Source organism: Panthera uncia, chromosome D4 (assembly GCF_023721935.1).
Source record: "Panthera uncia isolate 11264 chromosome D4, Puncia_PCG_1.0, whole genome shotgun sequence".
Lineage (NCBI taxonomy): Eukaryota > Metazoa > Chordata > Mammalia > Carnivora > Felidae > Panthera > Panthera uncia.
In genome coordinates, this window is record NC_064807.1 from 9103905 (window position 1) to 9118289 (window position 14385).

Sequence of the window (14385 nt, forward strand, 5' to 3'; positions counted from 1 at the left end):
TTTTTTTTTTTTTTTTTTACTACATATTAGAAAATGTTTCTAAAAACATTGCAGTGTGTGTATCTGGTGGGGGGGAGCCACTCATCCCACCTAATAAAAAGTAGTAAATATTAAGATTCAAGAGAGCATTTTTCTCATGCTAACAGAATAAAGGGATATGTAATCATCCAGCTTATCAAAATGCACTTAATAACTTAATTTAATGCAATTTTCCACATTAGACCTCAGGAGTTTAAATTGATTGCTATGTATGGACCTAAAATAAGAAGTCCTGTCCCTCTTCCCTCCTAGGTAAATTTTTACTTACTTCAAAATTATAAATAAGATTAGCGATGCTACCAGATGAATTAGTAAATGAAAAAAAAAAAAGAAATAAAGCTCTCTAAGCTGTTAAAACCTCTGCATTCTTCTGGGTATTTGCCATAGCTTCTCTAAGAAAAGTTAAAATCATTCAATGGCAACAAAATAATAGTCTATATACTTCAGAACCCCTTAATAATTAACCATACAAAGACACACATTATGAAAGATGAGACATATTTATTCAATTTCCAGCAAATACCGTTTGGAAATGGGCTTCAACTGACAATGCAGGGAGAGTGTCAGCAAAAATTTTGACATGAGGAACGTGAGAAAATAGAGCAAACTGCTTAGGAAACTGTGTGTTGTGTGTGTGTGCACGCGCATGTGCATGCGTGTGGGCATATGTGTGGGTGTGTGGGCACATACATGAGCACGTGTGTGTGTGTGTGTGTGTGTGTATGTGTGTGGTGTTACTGTTGTTCTTCTTTCCCCTTCCCTGTGAAATTAGGTAAAACTTTCCAAAATACATAGAGCTACATAATCCTGAGGCAATCTGTAGCCCCTGGGTCTAGTGGGGGGGGGATGAAAAACTCTGGAGAGAAAAATGCATTTTTAAAAATTTTCTATTTTAAGCATTGTAGACAGTACTATCATAATAAAGAGATTCTTTTCATCTAAGTACTTTCTGATTTTTTTTTTCTGAATGGGAAAGTCTTTTACATAATGTATCGCGTTTCATAATAATTTATATTTAGAGTTTCTTTTATCCATACATAAGAAACCAATTTCTAAACGTTAAATCTGAGGGTCGTTAAGCATGGGAAAGAGTTATGGAGGGACGTTCTAGAATATTTTCTCCCTAGAGGTCTTTAAAACAGGGTAGATTTTCCCTTGGGGTTGTTTTAGATATGATCCAGTCCAAAGAGAGGAGACAGAGATTTCTAACAGTTATGTTAATTCTCTGATTCTTTTTTTTTTTTTTAATTCTCTGTGATTCTATAAATCTCCTTAGTAGACTCAGGAAACTGGTATATTTAAAGACTTGGTATAAGCACACTAAATAATCAACTGAATACATTGAAGCCCTCTAAAAACACTACCAACTTGAACAAAAACAAAATTTGGGTCTTGGTGATAAGATAATAATTACTTTACACTCAGTTCTGAAAGGGATTTTCCTCCTTTCCAAGTTTAAATAATTCATCAACAAAAGCCATAACAGGGCACTGGGGTTACGCATTCCACCCGTTCTGGGAGCCTTCTTTAGCGGATAGCCAGCAAATACCTATGCAGAAGCCTCTGATGACTCCTTGAGGTAAATTCAAGTCACTATTTTTAAAGCCACATTTCAGCAATGGAAGGTATCCAGAGCATGTCGGATATCCCTGGTTCCACTTCTGGTCATTTTTAGCCTATGACTCAAAACTAGGTCTAACACGCACGCACCAGACTAGACGTCTTAAATCCATTAAGTCCAAAGACATTCTTATCTGGCTGATTGACCCTTAAAATTGAGAAGCAGGGAGAGACCCCAACGTGAACCTACATATTCAAATCTCCAATTTGAAAAGTACTACGGTTTGCAGTGAATGAAATGGGCACGTTTAAAACACCCTGTATCTTCCCAGGTCACCTCAGCTCTACCACCTACTGGTGGTGTAAGCCTGAGCAAGTTGTGCCTCGGTTTTCTCATCTGCAGAATGGGGATAAGAGGGTGGTCGTGAGGTACAATGAGATAATGTAGATTCCACCCTCTGCTCTTGTCATTCTTACCGCTACCACGGCCACAAAGGTTAAGAAGTCTAATTGAATTAATTTCGCTTTCTAGAAAAACCCCATGGCAACAGAAAGGCCTTTTAGGAAACTTGGTAGCGTATTAGCTGGCAACGTTGGGAGTACGCTTTTCTCCAGCAAACTTCAAAATGCCTCTACAGTTTACAACAACTCAGCACAAATACTCAGATAAGTCAGCTTGCCATGTGCTTCCTGCTAATCTGCTATCAGAGCCACTTACAAGCAAATTCCTTTCCTCACTAAACACCGCAAGTTCACTTACTGCGTGGGCCTTTTTTTTTTTTTTTTTCCCCTCCCTCCAATAGATTACATAACAACTTCTATTTACAGAGGCCAGGGAACTGAATGCAGCTTGCAGCAACTGGACGTGCCTGGAATGTAACTACCTGTTCATCAGGCTTCCTGCCTGTCCCGCAGGCGGCTTCCACACCTGAGGTGCCTGGCTGGCTGGGCTTCCTATCGGCAGAAACCATCTCTGCAATAGACACTCGTGGTCTGCCAGACGATAAGACTTCTCCCTGGTATCTTCAAACGCAAAACAAATTACATTCCCTATCTTATCGCCTACCCGCCCCCCAACATAAACAATTTAGGCTTAGTTGCCAAGGCTCCAAATGTGTCTGTTTTCCCCTGAACTCCCACCTTGGAAATCTAGGCAGATGTATTATGTCCTGATGTCCCTGAGAGTCTCCCAGGGCAACCAAGGTGTGTGTGTGTGTGTGTGTGTGTGTGTGTGTTGGGGGTGGGGGGGATTGTTCTCGGACGGATCCCTATGCCTGATGTTATGAAACAGGGAAACTGAGCCTGGGTGGCTCAGTCGGTTGAGCATCCAACTCTTTGATTTCGGCTCAGGTCATGATCTCACATCAGGCTCCATGCTGACAGCGTGGAGCCTGCTGGGATTCTCTCTCTCCCTCTCTCTGTCCCTCCACCACTCGCTCTCTCAAAATAAATAAACAACAACAACAAAACAACAGGGAAACAAACTTATGAAAATACCTGAGTCTCGCATGTACAGAATTTCTGTTCATTCAGAACTCACTGTCTTCTGGCACACTAGGATAGTTACTCAATATTCTGTGCCTTAAATAGGGATTTAAGTGGTTTCCGTGGGTTGGAAAAAAAAATGTAATGAAGTGTATTTATTACATTGAGGATACCTAGAAGTTTTAGATACTAAAAGGAGGGGCGAAGCAGGAGAGAGACAGGCACTAAAGAAAATTGGCAGTGAAACTTTTACTTTCTATCGTAAGGTCCTTTACTCCATATACACCAAAAAAACAAAACAACAACAAAAAAAACACCCCCCAAACCTTTTTTATTACAGTTCCTAATTTTAATTTTGCTTTAGTCTCTATAAAATAAAAAAATAAATCAAAATGAAAAGGGAGATGATGGGTTACATTTGCACAGAGCCCACAGCAGGCAAAGGTTGAAGAATTATTTGTTCAGTGCACAACTCCTGCAGTCAACCAGTAATTCTCTAGCGGTACCTATGATGATATATGCCACTTTGGGTGAGTTACAACTCTGGAGTAGGTTTGAGGCAGACCACCCCAACCAAAAAGATTCTCCTCACACATGAATAACGCTACAAAGTGGGACAAAAGAAAAATGGAATCGTAGCTACCTCTAGGTAAGTGGACACACTTAAAACTTATTGTTTCCTGAAATATTAGTAGAGGGATTTATACACAACAATACTTTTTTTTTTAATTAGGGAGGGATGGAGGTAAACAATAACAAGAAAAATAATATTAACTCAGAAAAAATATTCTTCTTTTGACTTGTCCTAAATGCCAACCTCCTCCCCACCCCCAACAAAAAACAAAACCAAAAACAAAAAAAGTCTTTGTCAAGGAAGATTGTCATTTCCCTCTAAAATCTGAGATTTGGGGACAAGTTCTGCAACAATGTCAGGTGTAAGCCCCTTCCCAGAGGCAGAAATGGATCTGCTCTGTTAACAGGTTATTTCTTCCAAAGTTACCCATGGCCTCCTTGCCCCCTCTGGCATGAAACACTACCTGCCCTAATATTTTCACTTGTAATGAAGCCTGCTTTCTAGAAACACGAGACATGAGTGGTGAGTAATAAAATGAGTTCCTCCCGACAACAGGGGCCTGGTGAGGGAAGGCCCAAGCATCGGAGACAGAAAAGACACGGAGCCCTCTCTTCTGGAGAGGGTCCAGAAAGCGCACTCAGGATTGTGTTGTACTGGGGCATGGAGTGGTTGCTCTTCCCAAGCATCCAGACAACCACGACTTCGTTCCCTAAGTTCTACTCCGTCACTGGGTCTGCTTATTCGAACTTCGGGTGAAAAGGTATCTGAAATGAATTGATTACCTTCCTGCCTTCTTAAGGGAGGCTTTGGGATGTTTTCCTGCTGAGCGTAGGTCATTAAAAAAAAAAAAAATACCAATGCTCATGGAGGTCTGTGATGAGATGGCACCCCAGGACACGCATCGAGGTGCGGTGACAGGTGCCTACTGACAGGGTCCCACACCACTACCTCTTGGGAGGTGCTTAACTATCTGATTCCTGTCATTCCGTCTCTACTGGAAACTGCCCTGAGATGTGGGTTATCAAGATGTGCCAATTTCCTTGACGTTGTGTCTAAAGAGCAAGTTAAAAGGCTCTACATAAGGAGCGAAGATGTTTTTCCTTTTGACACACACAGGAGTAAAATGCTTGCATCTGGTGCCCAGAGTTTGGGATGGGGTTCTTTCCCTGGTGGTGAGCTCCGTTGTGATGAGGGAGCCAGTACGGGGCAGCGGTTAAAAGACGTGGGCTCTTGAGGTCAGGCTGCTGGTATGTGAGCCCCGACTCGCCATGTTCTGGATGTAAAGTACTCATCGCTGAGCATGATGCACGAGGTATGCCAGTAGGTGCGCCCTAAGTATAAGCTATGCACCCAGAGACGTGCGTGTATTTCTTTCTTTCATCTGGCTGCCTTCCCCAGAGCTGGAGCTATGCCATTTTAAAACCTCTAAACGCATCAAATATGCAAACTACCATTTTATGCGTGGTTTTCCTCTACGTTTGCAGACCCTAGAGGTTCAGTGCCATAGGATCCTTCATCTACCAAAGCGCCATGGTCACTACAAAATGATCTGAATCTGACATGATCCTTTCTTACTCTTTCAAATCCATTCCTAAGTATACAGCCACAGTTAACAAGGTGAGTTTATCCCTACCAGAAGAGAAACACAAACTCTGAAAACAGAGTACTTCATCATCATCATCATCACCTGAACTCTTCTATACTGCTTCAGTCCCCAAACCTAGAAAAAGTACCCACTTCCTGCACCGATTGTGTGCAGGAATCAGCATGTCGTGGCCTGCCCTAAGGAGAGGGAACCATTCGCAGGAAGGATGTCAACGTCAAGGAAGATCCTGGGAATTCAAATTTCCCTGGGATTCAAAGCTCTAATCAGGACAGAACCATAAACTCTTTGCTTACCTGGTGGTTAACAAAAAAAGCCTGCCAGAGAAAATAAAGTGTGTGGAAGCTCATCCCCTAGCCTCCTGCACCTCTGAATTCTATCAGCGGGATCAAGCCAGACCACCAGAAGGCCCTGGAAAGGACTATCTCATCTCCACCTGTTACATAACAGCACAGCTTAAGCTTTGATGCCGGGGTATATATAAGAAATAGGCCATGTGGATTCTGTTACTCGGTTTATTATGAACAAATGTCACTGATGCCTGTCACGCAGTGTCTTTTATAATAATAATAATAATAATAATAATAATAATAATAATAGCGGTAATTAAAAAAAATAATCCCACCCAGAGAATCTATTTTATTGCCTCATGCTAGAAAACGCTCCGTTTTCCTCTGAGACACCGGTGAGCTACTTGCTTCTGAAAGGTGAGGATTTGGTACCAGACCCTCCCCCCCCCCCCCCCCCTTTCCTGACTGCCCGGAAACTAGAGTCCACTTGCTCGGAGGCAACAGCCATTGGAGCTCTTGTCGGCCCGTGTCCCTGACCTCCCTGACCCTGATTTCTATTCCCTTTGCTTCTGATTTCCTACCTGACCATGATTTTACTGCAGGTGTGCTCCTTGGAAGCCTCCCTCAATGCTTTTCGCAACACAAACCAGGTAGAAATAAATAAGTCAACCAACCTAAGATGGCTCGCGGGGACCGGATTCTGGGGGCGCATTTTGGCGATGGGACGCACCGCGTGCAGGGTTCTTAACCTGGGGGTGGGGGGCGGTGTGCACGGGCTTCCGACAGGCCTTGAACCTCTTGGAAGAGAATGCAGAATCACGGGGGACACACCGCCTCCTGCCTCAGACTCTACGGCACAGGAGCCCAAGGATCCTGGCCAAGTGAGCGAAGGAAGACACGACAGCCAACGAGGTACAACAAAGGGCTAAGTCAGCCCTGGGCTTCGGGCGACCCAGCGCTTGCGCACCAGGAGCAGTCCTTATCCGAGCCGGAGCACCGCGTTATTCATTGGGTGGCACGTTAACCTACCAGATGGTCTGTTGTAGTTAACAAGGGCCTGCTGCTGCGGCTGCTGTGCCTGCGGCTGGGGCTGCGAGGGCGGCTGGGGCTGCGGCTGCGGCTGCTGCATGCCGGGCAACGTCCTTTTCCCCTGCACTGCAAGCTGCAGCGTTTCGGGGAGGGGCTGGCCGCGGGCCAGCATTTTGTAAGCTAAAATCTGAGCTCGCAGCTGATGCAGCTGGACGGGGCTGAAAGGCGAGGGACCTCTGTTGGGCTGGCTCATCGCCTGCGGATCGCCCGACAGGAGGGGCCCCGGCTGGCTGGGCGGCATCTGGGGTGGGGTCGGGCCGCCCCCCGACATAGGACTGGAGACGTGCTCTGGGGCTCCCAGCGGAGACGGGTGCGGCGACATGTAGCCTGGAATAAAACAGGAGAGGAGATCACACGCTGCCCCCAGTGACCCCCGAGGGCCAGGCATTCCTGGCTACTGGGATAATTTTCTGCAACAGCACTGCCTGTTTAGAGGAATGTAGGATATATACCATTCAATAATCACAGAAGTACATGGAATTATCAAATTTCTATACACCAGAGGCACATACATTAAAATTTTCTAGGAGTCACATTAACAGGTAAAAGAAACAAAGCTCATTTTTTTTTTTTCAACTTTTTTTAAATTTATTTTTGGGGCAGAGAGAGACAGAGCATGAACGGGGGAGGGGCAGAGAGAGAGGGAGACACAGAATCGGAAACAGGCTCCAGGCTCCGAGCCATCAGCCCAGAGCCTGACGCGGGGCTCGAACTCACGGACCGCGAGATCGTGACCTGGCTGAAGTCGGACGCTTAACCGACTGCGCCACCCAGGCGCCCCGAAACAAAGCTCATTTTAATAATGTTTCACTGACATCAACAAACCCCAAAATAGTACCATTTCAAAATATAAAAATTATTAGACATATTTTACATTCATTCTTTTTTTTTTTCATACTAAGTCACAACACACCTCAATGAGTAGAAGCCACATGTCGAGTGATCAAAGACCGCTTGTGTCCTAGAAGGTAAACTGTCAGTGGCTGCCATATACCTAAACGAAAGGCACCAGGGGAGAGCAGTATACATTAAGACTGGCTTCAGCTGACAGAACAAAACCTGGAGGTGGGTTCGATATCGCAAAAGGGAATGAAGAGTCTCTTATGAGGACAGCAAATGATTATCTGGTTTATTATTATGCACAATTATTGAGGGCCTCCACTGTTGTAGGCACTACCCAAGTTGAGCGCTCCCTCGAAACAGAGCCTGACGGAAGGATTGAGTGTGAGTGATTTGGGCGAAAGGTGCGGGGATACTGGCAGGGGTATAAAAAGGTGGCATAAGGCAGGGACGGCAGCTGCTAGAGTGGGTATCTGCAGATTCATCTCTGGTAGACGCTCAGGGACATAAGGTGAAATAACTTGCCTCCAAATTATCCCAGGGAGCTGGGGGAGGAAGAAACTTGAGGTATTTACACTCTCAGGATCATCAGTCACTGCTTATGTCACCGGTGACGACTCTGGGGGATCATTGGTCCCCAGGGACTCTTCTAGCTGTGGGTAAGAGGGACTGAAGTCAGCTGAAGGCAACATGGTGATCTGGCCAGCGGCTTTTAGGCTAGTGTGAGCACAGACATGGTAAGGAGAATTAAAAGGATAGGAGTGGAGTACACATTATTTCTTTAATCCCCACAACATCCTCAGAGCCTATGTGTTGTCCCCTCATTTTCAAATTTTTATTTTTATGTATTTTTTAAATGTTTATTTGTGAGAGAGGGAAACAGAGAGCATGAGTGGGGAAGGGGCAAAGAGAGAGAGGGAAAGAGGATCCAAAGGGGGCTCTATGCTGACAGCAGACAGCCCGATGCGGGGCTTGAGCCCATGAACCGTGAGATCATGACCTGAGCCAAAGTGGGACACTTAACCAGCTGAGCCACCTCGGCACCCCCACCTCATTTTTTTTTAAATAAGGAAACTGAGGCTCAGAGTGTGAGTGAGTTACCCAAGGTCACACAATGAGATCTCTGTAGCTCCGAAATTCAAACCAAAGCCTGTGTGATTCCAATGTGTACATGTTCTCTCCAGCGTCTAATATTAATCTGGTTTTATAAAAAATAAGTTAGAGACTCGAAAGTATCACTAATCCTTCTAGAACCATTTACAATATGACATAAACATGAGAGGAATCTGTTTGGGCTTATAAGAGATCTACATGGGAAACTTAAGAATACTTTTCTTGGGGAAGAAAAGTCAAAAATGCATAAAATACTTCAAGGAACTCATTTTTAGGAGATGAACTGCATATCCCGGCCAAAGAATTCCTGGAAAAACATATGACCGAGCACTATTGCAGGGAGACCCAAGGTGAAGTGAAGGAGGGAACAAGGCGGCCTCCTGCAATCCTAAAGCCTGTCCCGAATTCAAACTAAGCACTAATTAATCAAATCACTGATGTCCTAAGACACGGTCTAAAATATTAAAGGTCATTGCCTTTTAATAAATGTACTTGAGTCACAATTATCATAAAGGTCATCACACCCGCGGTTATTAGACATCTGCTTTGTGTTTGAGCCCACGTTGGGATTGGGCTGAAAGAGCTCTGTGCGTCCACGTGGGATCACAGAGGCCCAAGAATATCTGACCAACAGTGATTGGGGACTCAACTGTCACCATGTGCAAAACTAGAGGGGGAAAAAGGGATGTAACTTCTTGTATGTCGAATTGCCAAGGGAAACAAATTTCGTCTGATCCTCTAAGACAAGGGTAGGTTCTGTCCAATCAAAGGGTGGGAGAAGTAGAGCTCCATTCAGAGAAATCCTGCACTGAGGATCCACTGACTCTTGTTCTCCAAATCCCTACTTCATAAGGAAATGCAAAACCACTCAGCCACTAGGGTTCTAGTTAGTCATAGAAGTTGGCCAAGAAAATGCCCTTGAACCTGAAAGCAGCCTACAGGGCCAGCAGACATGTACAGCCCAGTATGCTGCCACTTAAAACAGAAAAAGTTTAGATGGGACCCACAATATACACCTAACTTTGACATGAACATTCTTCCTTCTTTTTTTTTTTTTAATTTTTTTTTAACCTTTATTTATTTTTGAGACAGAGAGAGACAGAGCATTAACGGGGAAGGGGCAGAGAGAGAGGGAGACACAGAATCGGAAACAGGCTCCAGGCTCTGAGCCGTCAGCCCAGAGCCCGGCGCGGGGCTCGAACTCACGGACCACAAGATCGTGACCTGAGCCGAAGTTGGACGCTTAACCGACTGAGCCACCCAGGCACCCCGGACATTCTTCCTTCTTAATGAGGCTTACATTTGCCCCTTCATTGTAATGCTGGCGCAAATGGGAATTTGTTCATTAGGAAGCAGCTTCCTGACACCGTTTTGGCCAACCCTCTACCTACCACAGAGGGAGAAACCTGCTACCAAAAACTTCCTGCTGGCATTTTCATAGTAGGAGGGATACTCCTTCTACATTAAAATGGGTCATATGTCTCCCGTCTTCTGGTCTCTCCTATTTTCTTCAGGTCATCAATTATAGCTTACCCCAAGATAAGTCACAGGATGCCTAATACAATGGGCCAAAACACCAGACAATCCAGTCTAAACTCAACTGTTAACCAAATTGCTCTTTTAAACTGTGGAGTACAGGCAAGACGAAGCAAGGGAGGAAGGTGAGACAGTTACATCAGGGACAGTGATTAAGTTTACCTCAAATTCACTACTGAAGAAGCTGAGAGAGGAATAAAAATCATTTTCCAGAATTCGTCAATGCAACCAAGTTTCACCTCAAATGTGACAAGAAGAAACTGGGGATGGGAATTTTTTCCCCCCAGAAAATACAGGGGATGGTAATAGAATCATTCTATCACAGTATGACGTTAAAAATGTGACAGTGTTTCAGCTAAAGAGAGAGAGATTTTTTTTAATCCTACATTCCATAAAACTTCAGGAAAAAACAGAATCTAAATGATGATACAACATAACATATTTTAGTAATTATCTTTAGTTGAGAAAACGGGGTGAGGAAATTGCCTGAGAGTGAATATACATTCGTCTGCAAGATGCCAGTGTCGATATGGAGTGTACTCTTTTTGAACTAGTCTGATTTGCTCATTCGAAAGTGGTCCAAAAGTGGCAGTTTTACTTCCCTGGTCTTCGAGGGCCAATATCTCCCCAGTTTCACCTTGCCTCAGAGAGAAGCAGTCACGTTTCTCCTTTTAACAATCTTGAACTTATAAGTGCCAATTTTTATATGAATTTTCTCTTTGCACACACACACACACACACACACACACACACTCACACACACACACACATTAAGTATTATATACTTGCCTTGGAAGACTTTTTCTATCCAACGGACTAAAAATAAACAACGTTATCATTGAGACCATAAGGTACACAATTCAGTATTTATTGAAGGAAATGGTTTTCCTTCTCAACCAATACCTTAAAATAACCTAATATGTTGCTAGGTAGTTAAAGCTGGCAGCCTTCCAATCAATGCCACACCTCTCTATACCTGTGTGCTTATAAATGGCTTTTTACAATGGGGTTTTTAAAGAGACATGCTATTACAGAGTCTAAATTCTTTTTAGATCATTATATAGAATAAGACTCCATTATACCAATACTACTTTACTCAAAACTATGCTTTTAAATAACTCATTCCCCAGCCTGCAATGCACTTTGCTAGTTTGGAGAAAAATATTACGTGCTAATTCTGATTCCATTTAAATGCAGACCTCTACATTTCCAAGTAATTAGAACTTCCTAAAATTACATAAAAATTAGTATCTATTTAGAATTATTGACTTGTGAATGCATCAGGTCACTTCTCTGCCTACATGAATGAAATTAACTAGGTATCTATCCAGTTGTGTGCTAGATCCTGTGCCAACGTCTTGGAGATTCCAAGCGGAATAAGAGGAACCAAGCAATGAGAGCAATTCTAAGATACATAAAAGTAAAAATGCTCACGTAAAGTTCATGAATTGGAAGTGTTTTGTGTTGGGAGTTTTGCTCGGACCCTATGACTAGAGGTACTGCAAAGCTGGGAGCAGAGAGAACAAGCACCTGGCTTCGAGAATTACTGAATGTCACTCGTCTACATCTCCCAGACAGTACAAATGAGGTCTATATTGGCTCTGTGAATGCACCTGGCTTGCACCTGGCTCCTTAATATTTAAATGTTAAACCTGGAAGTGCTGTCTAAATCCATTCTTGAACACTGAATGGGTCAAATGTTTTCTTCCTATACTGCAAAAAGGCCCAATGAATCAGGCTGCTTTTCTGACAACACATGGTAGTCAACATTTGGTGAGTCCTCTGTGACCCTTAGACCTGCCTGCCATCAAAATTCAGGTCGGAGTCTGGGATATTCAAAACCTGCTTAAACATTAATGACGATACACTCCTATGCCTCCATGATTTGCTTATTTATGTATCTGTTAAAATTGTGAACACACTTCTCTAAATCCTCAGTCAAAAAATCTCTCCTCGGATGGATGGATGGCTGATCATGAATAGAGAAAAAGACTACATATATTAAACTACAAAGGAGTATGCACACCAACACATAAACCACAAACTTTGAATTATATATCAACATATTAGGGTTAACTGGTCCTAGATGAATGCATGCCCTTGCATGCTGAAATGATCATTAAATGACTGTGAAAACAGGTTACATTGTACTCAAAGACTTGGCCGTATCTTTACTATGTCTTAGGGAAGAAGGCACCAAGGAGAAGAGAAATATACCATAGATTGATTGGTCATTGTTGTGAGTTGAATTATGTCCTCTGCAGAGATATGCTAAAGCCCTAACCTCTAGAACCTATGAATACAACCTTATTTGGAAACAGGATCTTTGCAGACATAATCAAGTTAAGATGAGGTCATAATGGATTAAGACCCTAAACCAATGACTAGTGTCCTTATAAGAAGAGCGAAATCTGGACACAGGCACAGACACTCAGGAAAAATGTCACATGGAGACCAAGACACATTGGAATGAGAGATCGACAAGCCAAGGAGTGTCAAGCTCTCAGCCACCAGAGGCTGGGAAGAGGCAAAACAAGATTCTTCCCCAGAGCCTTCAGAGAGAGCACGGACTTGCTGATACCTTGATTTCAGGTTTCCAGACTCCAGAACCATGAGAGAATAAATTTCTAACGTTCTGAGCTGCCCCCCACCCCCACCCCACCACCGGTTGGTGGGAATTTGTTATGGTGGCCTTAGGAGACTAATGCAGCCACCCACCAGCAACGACAGGTAATTCCGCTGCCAGAAAAAAAGCCACCTTACAGACAACATAAGAGCATGCAATCCAAGGGACACGGTGGCTCATCTTACCTTCACATCTATGCTGTCATTTGGAGGCAGAGCTGGATTCTCCTTCTGGCCCCGTCACTTACTGGATGTGTAAACTTAGGAAAACACGGTAAATTCTCGGAGCTTTAACTTCCTGTCTGTAACACTGGGGTGCCCTAATTTACCTTACAAGATCACGAGAAAGAATCTGCATAAAGTACACAAAGCACTCTGTAGACTGCTTGGACGCAGGGTGGCTAGTAGAATTTATTAGTATTTTGGAAATAAAACTGTCCATATAAATCATAGTTGTGTTGGCAGGGGAAGGGGGAAATGAAGCCTGCAGGACTCGATCTCCCTTAGACACGTTCTTTGGAAACCACAATTAAAATAACCAATAAGAGGGGCGCCTGGGTGGCTCGGTCAGTTGAGCGCCTGACTTCAGCTCAGGTCATGATCTCGTAGTTTGTGGGTTCGAGCCCCGTGTCAGGCTCTGTGCTGACAGCTCAGAGCCTGGAGCCTGCTTCAGATTCTGTGTCTCCGTCTCTCTCCGTCCCTCCCCTGCTCATGCTCACTCGCTCGCTCGCTCGCTCTCTCTCTCAAAAATAAATAAATATTAAAAAAATAAATTAAATAACCAATAAGAAAGATGAAAGTCTATGGAACTGAGCCAATGTCAGGTGTGGAGCAGACACAAACCTTGGCTGTGTTGATCCATCGGACTCTGGGGAGGACCCATGCCTGGGTGCGGTGGCCGCATACCGGTGCCCTTCATGGATCCACAATGGATATCTTCTACAATCCCCTTGTCGTGCATACCATCGATGGGCTGAAACATGTCAAGGACGTCAGTTAGATGTCACTTCAGCTACAAAACATGTAGTTGGACCTTGAAGATCCCTCATGTTTAAACTCTTCAAAATTGTGGCACAATTTTCTCTGGCTCACATGACAATCATCTATTTTTATACCTAGACTACCTGTATTATTATAGGTCTTACATATATTTTATAGATGGGCACAAAAAAATAAGACTATATCAACAAGGCTAGCAAAACTATCTGTAAGTCAAAGTTAAGGCTGTAAACAGCTGGATTTTTTTTTTTTTTTGGTAATGTCAAAAGCCTATAGATAAAAAGTCCTGCTCACAAGGGAGACAAATAGAAGTTATTCTTCTAAACCATTTTAAGTAAGTTCTGAAACCTGTTGTACATTGAAGTTATAGTGCAAAGTCAGAAGGGAGACTATTTGAAACATCTGTGATGGTCTATTTTTTGGTAAGTTTTTTTTTTTTTTTTCCCCATCAGGGAGGAAAGAAGACTATGGAAAGTTTAAAAGTCGAAATTGGAAAGTTCCATGCAGTTGGGAAAAGAGGAACAGCCGCAGTGGAGCAGACTACTTCAAGGGAAGGAAGGTCCAATGGACAAAGCTATACCCTGGAGAGAAGAGGTCCTGAAAACGTTTCAAGGCAGAGTTTGGAAAAAAGT

The 14385-nt window shown here is 43.5% G+C and overlaps 1 protein-coding gene across 4 annotated transcripts in view; it reads right to left on the reverse strand.

Annotated features, from left to right (window-relative positions):
• SMARCA2 (SWI/SNF related, matrix associated, actin dependent regulator of chromatin, subfamily a, member 2) overlaps positions 1-14385 on the reverse strand; it is a 179803-nt gene that overhangs the window by 147704 nt on the left and 17714 nt on the right. For all 4 annotated transcript variants that reach the window (XM_049645039.1, XM_049644919.1, XM_049644933.1 and 1 more), the window contains exons 3-4: positions 13598-13727; positions 6581-6967 (exon numbers count right to left, since the gene is read on the reverse strand). In XM_049645039.1, coding sequence (XP_049500996.1) covers positions 6581-6967; positions 13598-13727 — 517 coding nt within the window. The remainder of the gene's footprint in view (positions 1-6580; positions 6968-13597; positions 13728-14385) is intronic.